The following is a 12,461-nucleotide window of genomic DNA, read 5'->3' on the forward strand; positions in this document are numbered from 1 at the left end:
TTGCTGAAAACTACTCAACTAATGAGGAGGAGTTGGCAAAAGAGACTGAGTGGATCAGGGCCCGTAACAAACGTACTACAAAGAAGAGGAAACTAAATAGTACTTTGTCTCCTGAACCAAAGAATGAGCCTACTGGTAACCATCGTCAGTTGAACAAAATCACCTCATTGCAGAAGAATAAAGGTGAGGAAGTAAAGAACAAGAAGAAAGAAACGCCACCGCCACCAATCATAGTGGATGGTATAAAGAGCCTGGAGTCTCTTCATAAAAGTTTGAAAAAAGTGACTTCAGATGAAAAATTTAGAATAAAGCTCTTGAGTAGAGAGACTTTCAAAGTAAATTCAGTAGATTCAGAAACGTACAGAAATATTACAAAAGAATTAATCAACGATGGTTTCAACTGGCACTCGTATGAAAACAAACAGGTGAGACCCATAAGAGTGATGATAAAAAAACTTCATCACTCCTGTAGTATAGAATCCATAATGGAGGACTTAAAGGCTAAGGGATTGCTAGTGGTAGATGTAGTGAATAAGTTGAAGTGGAAAACTAAAGAACCATTAGACATGTTCATGGTTTCGTTCAGCGCAGAAGAGAATGTTAAGAAGGTTTTTGAACTTAAACATATTCTGGGTTGCAGAGTAGAAGTTGAAGCATTGAAGAAAGTTAATCTAATACCTCAATGTAAGCGTTGCCAGGCTTTCAACCACACTCAGGCTTATTGCAACAAGGAGGCCAGATGTGTGAAGTGCGCTGGAAAACATGCATCAAAGGAGTGTACGAAACCTAGTGAAGCACTACCGAAATGCATTCATTGTGGTGAAGCTCATCCTGCAAGCTACCGTGGTTGCTCTGTAGCAATTGAGTTACAAAAAATACGTAACTCGAGTAGGGTAGCCAGTAAGAATATAACATCAAAAAATGTTGTCGATTCTCAGGCTCGGAATGTGGCTAATTCTCAAAGTAGGCCCACTCAACATCAAAGTAGGCCCACAGAAAAGAGAATGACTTTCGCCGAAATCGTATCCAAAGAAAATAAATCGCAGATGAAGAAAAATGAAGAAGTAAAAGACACCTCACAAATCCTACAGCTCATCTTATCTAAACTTGATAAACAAGAGAAAATAATTTCATCCCTTCAATCTCGCATCGAGAAATTAGACAATAATAGACAACAAAAACCAAAATGATTCGTTCACTAAACATAATGGAATGGAACGCAAATGGACTCTTACAACGACAACTGGAATTGGAAGCAGTTCTAAACATAGATAATGTAGATATTTGTCTCATTTCTGAGTCTCACTTTACAAAACAGTCCTACATAAAATTTAAAGGTTACAGGACCTACCACGCCTTACATCCCAACAATGTTGCGAGAGGGGGGAGTTCAATCATAATCAAAGAGAGCATTCAGCATAATGAACACGTTAAATTAGAAACTGAACGAATTCAATTGATAGGAGTATGTGTGGAAGCAGTTAATTATCGATTTGTAGTTGCAGCTGTCTACTGTCCTCCTCGATATTCATTCAGAAAAGAAGATCATCTATCAATGTTTGATATGTTGGGAACGAGATTTATCCTTGGCGGTGACTTCAATTCAAAACACATTCATTGGGGATCACGATTAACAACTCATAAGGGCAAGGTACTTTACGAAGCTGTAAGAGAGTCAAGATGTGAATCTCTTTCAACTGGAAAACCAACTTATTGGCCTACAGATACAAGTAAGATACCTGATCTCATAGACTTTTTCATAATCAAAAACATTTCAGTAAACTATTTGCAAGTAGAGGAAAGTTTTGATCTCAATTCAGACCACTCTCCAATTATTCTGAAGTTGAGTGACACTATTTTACAAAAACAAAATAATTATCCCACACTAGTTAATAAGTATACAGATTGGGATGGCTTTCAGCAAGTGTTGGAGGAAAGAATTAACCTGAATTCACCATTAACAACTGCAGATCAAATAGATGAGGAGCTGGAAAAATTTGTTACTGATATACAACAGGCAGCCTGGTGTAATACTCCGCAGACTAGGAAACGAAGAACAGTAGGAAATAATTATCCATTGGAAATAAGAGAAATGATTGCAGAGAAAAGAAGAGCTAGAAGGAGGTGGCAGCATTCACGTTCTCCTCAAGATAAAAGATTACTGAATACTCTCACACAGGAACTGAAAAGAGAGATACAGTTTATTAAAAATGAATCAATCAACAGTTACTTGAGTAATTTGACAGGACAAGGCAACACTGATTACTCACTATGGAAGGCTTCTAAGAAAATAAAAACACCCATCCAACAAGTTCCCCCTATTAGGAAACTGAATAGACAATGGGCCAAGAATAATGAAGAAAAGGCACAGGCATTTGCTGATCATCTTGTGAATGTCTTCCAGCCAAACGTTGCAGCTCAAGAAGATCTAGAAATTGAAGGTAACATCATGCAGGAAAATCAAGAACTGATGAATGTCTCAGTAGAAGAAGTGAGAAAGGAAATAAAACTTATGAATGCTAAGAAAACTCCAGGATTTGACCTGATAACTGGCTTAGTCCTGAAGCATCTACCAAGGAAAGCACTCATCAAGCTAACAAACATCCTGAATGCTTCATTCAGACTCAGATTTGTACCAGGAGTCTGGAAAGTAGCTGAAGTTATAATGTTACTCAAGCCAGGAAAAGAACCACATGAAGTAGCTTCATACAGACCAATTTCTTTGTTACCTGTGTTATCAAAGTTGTTTGAGAGGATATTGTTGAGTAGACTCAAGCCAATAATTGAGAGAAAGCAATTAATTCCTAATCATCAATTTGGTTTCAGAAAAAAACACTCCACAATTGATCAAGTACATAGGATAGTTAATATAATAGAGAAGAGCTTGGAAGAAAAAAAGGTTTGTTCAGCAGTTTTTCTCGACATAGGGCAAGCTTTTGACAAAGTATGGCATGAGGGACTTCTTTATAAACTGAAGAAAATGCTTCCTAAGCAATTTACAGAAATATTGCAATCATATTTGACAGGAAGGTACTTTAGAGTCAAATATGAAGATTCATATTCTGATCTAAGAGAGATAAAAGCAGGAGTTCCGCAAGGAAGTGTTTTAGGACCAGTCCTTTATCTTCTCTTCACTAGTGATATCCCTAATTTGGAGGAGAATACCACAGCCACGTTCGCAGATGACACCGCCCTACTAGCAGTAGACAGTGATGTTGGTATTGCAACAGCGAAGCTTCAGAGATCTGTCAACAAGATACAAGACTGGACCAAAAAGTGGAGAATGAAGCTCAATGAGGAAAAGTCGATTCATGTTAACTTCACCAACAAGAGAGCTGTGTACCTTCCAATCAACATCAATGGAATTAATATACCACATGAAAATCAAGCTAAATACCTAGGTATGACTCTTGATGCTAAGCTTCGCTGGAAAGAGCATGTCAAAAAGAAAAAAGAAGAACTGAACATAAAATACAAGAAATTCTACTGGCTTATTGGAAGAAACTCATCACTTTCAATACCAAACAAATTGCTCCTCTACAAGCAGATCTTCAAACCTGTTTGGACCTATGGAATACAACTATGGGGCTGCACCAAACAGAGCAACGTCACCATCATACAAAGATTCCAGAACAAGGTGCTCCGAAACATCGTTGATGCTCCCTGGTATGTGCGGAACAGCGACATCCATAGGGACCTGGGAGTCAACATGGTATCCTGTGAGATTCAAAGGTATGCAGAAAGTCATGAAGAACGGCTCCACCAACACACGAACGTCGAAGCAATCCAGCTGCTAGACAACGGAGGGTTGGTGCGGAGACTGAAAAGAAGGAAACCATTTGAATTGGTGTGCAGTGAAAGTGGTGTCTAGTGAAAAAGCAGAGCAGTGATTGAGTGAAATCTAGCTTAAGTAGTACAGTTAATAGATGTACATAATAATTATTAGTAGGTAGCAGTAAGAAATTCTAAAGAGAGTTTCACTGTAGTCCATATTATATACAATTAGTAAATTAGGTTTGATAAAATTTGCTCATTAGTCTCAAGACTAGATAGCAATAGTAATGTGATTAAAAAAAAAAAAAAAAAAAAAAAAAAATTTACAGTTTACATTTATCAAATTTTCAAATTCCCACATATTTTTCAATTCAGGTTTCAATGGTAATTTATTCTGATAGTAACCAGCAATCTTGATTATCTGATAATACAATTCTTTAGTTGAAATAATGCTAGGATGTAACACATTTTCAATTTGCAGAATGTTAAAGAGTTTTCAATGTCTTGGATCAAACTTAATACAATGTTATAATAACATATTCAACTGGTTCAGCAAATCTCTAAATTTCTCTAGTTCTACATAGTCGCTAAGTTTATCATTTACACATTTAAATTTATTCTCTAACTCATTAAAATTATAATTAACAATGTTCAACGTCTGATTAAATTCAGCAATAAGTTCTGAACTCAATGAATATTGGGCTGATATTTGATCAATCAAACTGTTTTGATTAGTTTTCAAATGTTCAAGTAAATAATCGTATCTTTCACCATCATACGAGTCCAAATTTCCAGTAATAAATTTTATTGCGGCTCCTATGCCATTCAATAGTCCTCTTTTAGATCGCTTATCATTAGCCACACTTATAATATCTAACTTATCTTCTATTACATTCCTAGTATGATTAATAAATTTCAAATAGTTTACTATATCTCTTGCTTTACTACCATTATCAGTTATATATTCTAAATTTTCCACTATTGGAATCTTATTTCTAATATTTTCAGATACCTTAACATAGTACATATTCAAATTATCAACATGATCAAGAATACTTTCTAATTCATGATAATGTATGAAAGTGTGTTTCGAAATCTCTAACTTTGCAGAGCCTAAATCTGCTGCAATTTTTCCTAGATTACTACTTATATTCCTGAATTCTTCAGCTTTAGAAGAATGATTCGTCATAATCATTAGGCAGAGGAGGAACCTGGAAGAACAGGATTTGAATTAGGATCGATTGTTACTTGTTCAGTTCTCTCATTAGGTTGATCTTTGTTCAGTTTCTTAAACTTTCTAGGTTTTTTAATCTTGGATAAATGAATTTTCTCTCTAGTGTTATGATGTCGGGGATTTATTTTGGCAGTTTTAAGTTCTCGATTCACTGATAAGAGAGTTTCTTTGTTGAATTTATTTTTAGTTTTACTTTGTTTTTGCACATTCCTCACATAAACTTCTTTTGGAATTTCTGGTAGTTCTTCTCGATCTTCGTTCCTTTCGTTGATGACATGTTCTTTTCTACTTCGGTTTATTTTCCGTATATGGTCTAATAGTCGTTTAGTTTTTTCTTTGTGATTATTAACATATTCGTTAATAAATCTGTTCTGAATGTCAATTTTGAGAATGGGATTAGATTCTATGTGTCCGTATAAAACTTCCAAAGGTGTCAGTTTTGTTACCGAGTGAATGCTATTGTTACAAGCAATTACGGCGTACTTTACTTTACTTTCAATGGTTTCTGTTTTGAACTCGTCGCGATTATTAAATATTCTGATGTGCTCAATTATCGTAAATGAAAACGTTCGGCTAAGCCATTTGAAGGCGGATGTTGAGTACTTATCCAGTGCATTTCGATTTTGTGCAATTCTGTCAATTCCTTTACTAAGCCATTATTGAATTCACATCCATTGTCGGCAACTATAGTTTGAGGGATACCATGATGCGAAAAGAAACTAAGCAGTTTGTCTGCTACCTCAACACTGTTGCAACTTGTTATTGGATAGCATTGTGCGTATCTTGAAAAACTATTCATGATCGTGAGAAATTTCTTTTTTTCAAATGTTATACTGTCCACGTGAATGGCCTTGTAGCTGTCGGTGTCAAGTATATTTCTAAATTAAGTGGATTTCGTACATACTTTGTTTTGAGACTTATCTCACATTTGTTAATAAAATTTTGAATATAATTTTTCACGTTGGGCCAATAGTATTTTCTTCTTATCTTATCGTACGTTTCTTGTATACCTCTGTGAGGTATACAAATCTTTCATAGAACTCATTTTCAAAATACAAGCTATATCTAACATTGGGCACTAAATATTCTTTCACGAAGTCAATCACATTTTTATCGAAATTCTCAGATATCTCTACTATCATTCTTGTTTTACTATCAAATATTTTATTAATAGTGACTTTCTTTGGGTTATTGCTCACAAGTTTCAATATGACTTGGTTTTTAGCATAGTTAACTGGGTCATCTGAAACTGGTATCTCTACTGATGTGTTACTTTCATAATTAGAATGTTGCGTATGTGAATTATTTTCTATAAACTCATCTTCAGCAGGACCTATGAGATCTGGTTCATCATTTTCGAATCCTCTAAATGGGGTTTCATTTTCGAATCCTCTAATTGGGGTTTCATTATCATCTGTACCGGTTTCATTTTCTAATCTTTGAAATAACGTTTCATTATCGTCCACGTTAGCAATTATAGATTGTGCATCCTCGTTAGGTATGATATTCACTACATTTTCAATGGCTTCATTAATTACAATCGCATCAATATCACTGAATAATCTGGGTGAGTTTTTGTTGTGTGTGTTATTATTATTCAACTGAATTCGGGAAAGGGCATCTGCGTTTTGATTCGTTGTTCCTTTTTTATAACATATGTCATAATCAAATTCTTCTAATTTCAGTCACCATCTTAATAATTTTGAATTCGGTTCTTTTATAGAAAATAACCATTGTAGGGGTTTGTGGTCAGTGAATATTTTGAATGTTCTAGCATAGAGATAGGGGCGGAAGTACTTGGTAGCCCAAACTATCGCTAAAAGTTCTTTTTCAATAGTTGAATAGTTCATTTCAGTTTGGTTGAGAGTTCTACTTGCATATGCACAAGGCAAATCGGCACCGTCTTTGTTCTGACTAAGAACTGCCCCAATAGCTAAATTGCTAGCATCTGTTGTAAGGTTGAATTGTTTTTCAAAATCAGGATACTGAAGAATTGGTCCGTTAGTGAGGATATTCATACAAGTTTTAAAACATTTCATGTACTCTCTGGGTCTTGTATATCTATTTTAGCATTTCTTTCCAAATATTTAGTTAGAGGTTTTGTTAAATGAGTAAAGTTGTTAATGAATTTTCGATAGTATCCAGGTCTTAACCTTTTATATACTTGTCTTAGTCGATCAATGTGTTCTTCTAAACTAGTTGAAAAAATAATAAAGTCATCTAAATATATTAAACACAATTCATTTTGGAGTCCTCTTATATGCTATTCATAGCTTTTTGGAAAGTGGGTGGACCGTTTTTGAGACCGAAGGGCATTCGTAAAAAATCGTAATGACCCGTGTCTGTAGAGAATGCAGTATTTTCAATACTGCTAGGATCCATTTCTATCTGATGGAAGCCAGAGAATAAGTCTAGGGTAGTGAAGTACTGTGCTCTTCCTAATTTGTCTAGAATATCCGTAATATTAGGAAGTGGGAATTTATCGTCTACAGTCTTAGAATTCAAACCGCGATAGTTAATTACAACTCGAAATTTCTTTTTACCAGAAGCATCTTGTTTCTTTGGAATGACCCATATTGGTGAATTCCAAGGTGAATTGGAGGGTTGAATTATTTTTTGTTTCAACATTTCATCAATCTGCTATTTTTCGGCATTCATATCTAATTTTCTAAGTTTCTAATTTTTGATAGATCGATTTTGTTAGTTTTGTGATGGAGTAGATTCAAATTATTGCATGCATTATGATTACGTAACTCACTTGGAATAATACAATTATTATAGTTTTCAAGCGATTCTACTGACATTGGTTTGTGAATGGTAAATTTCTTGTCTGACGTAGTGGGGTTCAAAATAGAACAATAGGCTTTGTTTCCTTTCACTTTCACTAGACACTGAGGAATTTCAAGTCCGGAAAAGTTTTTGTATGATACTATAGCTTCACCTTCATTCATATTTTCAATTGGAATTTCTATAATGGATTGAGTTCTAGCTTGTATTAGAAATGATTTTACTTGTCTCATTTGATTTTTGTATGGTTTGTTGACTTCACTTTTGAATAATTTTCTTCAGCGTTAAAATAATAAATAGGCAGTTTCATCCCATTGAAATCAATAATGTCATTGATGAAATCCAAATTTATTTTAAGATTTTTCAAATTGTCAAGTCCGAGAAGAAGGTCAAAGTTTTTATGAAAATCAAAGAGATAGAACGTGTGTTTAGATTTTCCTAATAAAGAAATCTTTGTACTGTATTTCTCTTGTGAAATACTATGCGCTGTTGCTACTTCAAAAGGGTCTTCTATCAAGTTTTCTTTGTAACATTCCATACCTATGAAGTTTTTCACGAATGACCTAGTGCTTCCTGTGTCGATTAGAACTCTAAATCTTGTTTTAGGGTCAATGAAGTAGGGAAGTTCATTTTTGTCATCTTCAAGTTCATAATTGAAAATTTCTTTCGAGGCTAGTATCCTCTAAAAAACACTGATTTTGATTTTTCGGCTGGCTGGAAATATGTTTCATTTTCGTTTTCAACTGAGAGCTGTTTGAATTCGTCTGATAATTCTTTCTGAGCGTTTTCTCTGAAATTATTATGAAACTCATCATTTTGCATTTCGTCAATTGGTCGACTTGTCATTTGAAACAGTCTTGGTCTTTTTTGGGGACGATTGTTGATTGAGGAAATGCTCATTGGCGTTGGTTGATACGAATTTTGGGGTCTACTTGGTTGGTTGTAGTTTGGATTTTGAGCTCTTGGCTGATTTGTGTTGAAATACTGTGGTTTTGGTTGATTGTTTTGAAAATGTTGTTGAGGTCTGTTCATGTGTTGATTTTGGAAGTGTTGATTTTTATTTTGAAAGAACTCCTTGCCTCCTCTTCTTACCTCCTTACCTCTTACCTCTTCGCGATAGAACGGTTGAAACCGAAAAACCAAATTCACGTTTTTGAAGTGTCCAGTTAGGATTGTGATTAATCAAATAGTCTTTTTAAAAAATGAATTTATTTGTTAACCACATATTACAATAATCTTATATCTCGCGATAGAGCTCCGTTTGCTATTTCCGCTAGCTTGGAACTGACTACTATTACAAAGCTACCTTCCACTACAACTATGATGCATCAGCAATAATGGAATGAGGAGTGCTGAGTATATAAGTAATTAGCTATATAACTTGAATGAATGAATATATTATCAAGTATAAAAACATATTTTTATTAAATGATATAGTTCAATATTATTTTAGACCAAATGCAACCTATAAATACAAAATTTATAAAACAAAACTAACAGTAGTTAGAAGACAGCTCATTTATATATGTACAAGATTCATAAATGAATAATTGCCTTTTGATCTGGAAGCAAGAATTAATTACAAAATACTAAAAAATTGGATAATAGAAAACTATTTCTTTTCAATTGAAATCATTATCTAATTTTTGAAAAAACATATTTTAAAGCATGGATTATTATTTTATTATTTTTTCTCTCTCTCTATTATTGTATAAAACTAGGAAACAACCAATGTAACAAATTTATTCAAGCATAACTAACTGTTTGCAAGTCTCACCAGCGGGCAAGGCTCAATTCCTTTTGGTGATGCCAAATTACACATGAAAAGTATGTCATTATGATTTTGGTATTATTTATGCTTAATTTTTATTTTATTATTTTATACCTTTGATTATAAAATTATGTATTTACTTTTATTATGTTTTGAATATGTATTTATTATATAGCAAATAAATGATTTGATTTGAATCTAAAATGCTATAGGGCCTACTCGATAAACTTGTTTGTTCAATTTTTTGGATCCACATTACATTCCCTTAATTAATATACATCACTTTAAAAAAAATTGATTAAAATTTTTACATGACGCATATTTCAGTTTTAAAATGGAAGTGAATGTTCTATCAAGAAAAATAACACAAAAATCAAAGGTATATATTGTAGACTATTTTGTAGACTACAAGAATAAATTGTTGAGAAAACACAAGACTTCGGATACATAAAAAATAAACAAAACAAGGCAGTAAAGCATGATACATAAGAACAATGAAAATCGAAATAGCTGAAAATTGCAAAAAATAAATTAAATTAAATTAATGAATAATTGAATAAATTTAAGAATTGATGAATAAAATTGTAGTCTACAAGAATACAAAAGCAATGGAACTATTCAATAGATAGAGCACATGGATAACTTACTGCCAGTACCAAGTTAATTGTTGGAGAAAGATAATAAGAAAAAAAATGAACGTGGAAGATAGAACATCAATAATAATAGAACAATGAGGCAAAAGTAAAAATAAAAATAGAAGAGTGGAGGATTGTGGACGTAAGGAGATGAAGTAGATTTATGGGTGAATAAGTGGATGTGGTAGTAAGTAGATGAAGGGGAACAAAAACGATAACTAGAAGAGAAACCATTCTATTATTACCATTCTTTGCATGGTTTTTATCAGTATAACCGTTTTATTATTTTTTTGGAAAATAGATTTGATTGATCGGGTACTGACCATGGGCATGGGTTGTTGGTTGTAGTTGAAGGCTGTTGAACCCCCGCCGACCGGCTGATGTGCATAGGGCGGTGACGTCACCTGATTGGACATCGGGTAGGAGGTGGGGTGGGGCGAGAACGGCGAAAGGGGGCTGGTGGGGTAGGGGGGCAGGGGACCAGTGGTCGAGGGGAAGGGGGAGGTGGTGTAGTCGATGGTTGTCAGCGATATCTCACCATCCACTGCCAAGTGGCTCACCCGGTGAAACACCATGCGGTGCTCGAATGTGCAGAAGTGCTGTCCACTCACCACTATCTGCAAAAATTACAAACTACTTCAAACGATGCCAAAACAATTGATATGCTGGACAAAAATAGAATGAGTATATATATATATAGAATGAATATATATATATATATATATATATATATATATATATATATATATAATTATATTGACTTTTCCATTAAATTGTCCTATACCCTACTTGTTATAACATGCTCAATTAAGTAAGATTAGTTGTCATGAGTATTTACTTTCTTTGTAATTATGAATTATTAAATTTTATTCTCAAAACGTATTCAGATACACTTGTGCCTGCCATACCATTAGAGACTAAAATAGGATAAAATTCAAACAATGTGTAAAACAATAAATAGACTAGGTATCTAGGTGTCAAACCACAGATATAGTGGTAGAAAGATAAATCTTTGGTTTAACAATGTCTAGTTCATTTTTTTAAACATGGATAACTATATTCCGAGAGATATTACTTTTAACATGAAGAGGGAAAACCAGTTTCTCCTTTCACACTTTGTAGCAAGGACAGAGAAGTGGAGAGGAGTAAGCAATTGGATACTGACACAGAAGTAAGGAGAATGCTGTTAGGTAGTGAGAGTGATTAGTGGAGGAAAGAGTATTGGGCTTCTCTGTCTTCGAGTGAGAGTAGTGTTAAAAGTAGTCTAATATCTCTCGGACTATAGCACAACATCACCTCCACAGCTACATTCATAAAATAAAATAATATAAAATTAAAAAATAATATAAAATAATGGCGAGAGTGACACTGGTTGCAAACAAAAGCTCCAATTTCTAAGCAAGACGAAATTCGGTAGACACATGCATAGATCAGTAGCAACGCCAGGAGATCGAGTAATGTGATCCTATAATCATCACTCACCTATCGATCACACGATCGACACATTGACATAGTTTCAACACATTGAAGAGGTGAGGAACTGAACTCTAGAGCCACTAGCTCACACTTAACAACCGAGAGTTGGGCATCGACATTCCCAGATAGTTCCCAAATAATCAAAATGAGAAATCGATGATAAGTAACCAAGGTAATAAAGGAGGAAAACCGAAAGTAAGGGTGGTGTGAAAAGAATATGGATAAAACAAGGAGACAAAGGAGGAAAACGAAGAGTACATGTAGTAAGAGAGGAAGAGGAAGAAAACAATGAGAAAAAACGAAAAGTACTGGTAGTGCAAGAAGAACAAGAAGATGAAAAGGAATTAGGAGACTATCCACATTAGACACAAGAGAGGTAGAGATGAAGGGGAGAAATTAAAAGTGTGGATGGAGCGACATGAACTGGAATAGAAAAATAACATTTATTATTTGTTCTGAAATAATTGTTTTTATGTTAGATAAACATATTTGAATATGAAGAAAATTGAAAAAGAAGAGAAGGAAGAATAAGAAGAAGTAGCCTAGTAGAAATTGCACTGACCCTGTAATGCATGGCCTCACAGCAGATAACGATGTCGAAAAGCGAGCCGCGTACAAATGGAAAGCCGCCATCGGTCTCCTCGGGTCCCCAGTTCATGTTTTGAATGTTATTGCGCACCACACATTGGCGCAGAAAGTCCACCCCGAAGTGCAGAGCCACGTCATCGCGAGGATAGACGTTCGGCCCGTTTTGTAAGTTGATAGCGAACCTATAAACATTGCA

The 12,461-nt window shown here is 34.4% G+C and overlaps 1 protein-coding gene across 3 annotated transcripts in view; it reads right to left on the reverse strand.

Moving 5' to 3' along the window:
- Nucleotides 1-12,461, reverse strand: part of LOC111063421 (galectin-9) — a 33,779-nt gene that overhangs the window by 8,384 nt on the left and 12,934 nt on the right. For all 3 annotated transcript variants that reach the window (XM_039425816.1, XM_039425814.1, XM_039425815.1), the window contains exons 3-4: nt 12,240-12,447; nt 10,525-10,818 (exon numbers count right to left, since the gene is read on the reverse strand). In XM_039425816.1, coding sequence (XP_039281750.1) covers nt 10,525-10,818; nt 12,240-12,447 — 502 coding nt within the window. The remainder of the gene's footprint in view (nt 1-10,524; nt 10,819-12,239; nt 12,448-12,461) is intronic.

The sequence above is a fragment of the Nilaparvata lugens genome, chromosome 4 (genome assembly GCF_014356525.2).
Source record: "Nilaparvata lugens isolate BPH chromosome 4, ASM1435652v1, whole genome shotgun sequence".
Taxonomy (NCBI): domain Eukaryota; kingdom Metazoa; phylum Arthropoda; class Insecta; order Hemiptera; family Delphacidae; genus Nilaparvata; species Nilaparvata lugens.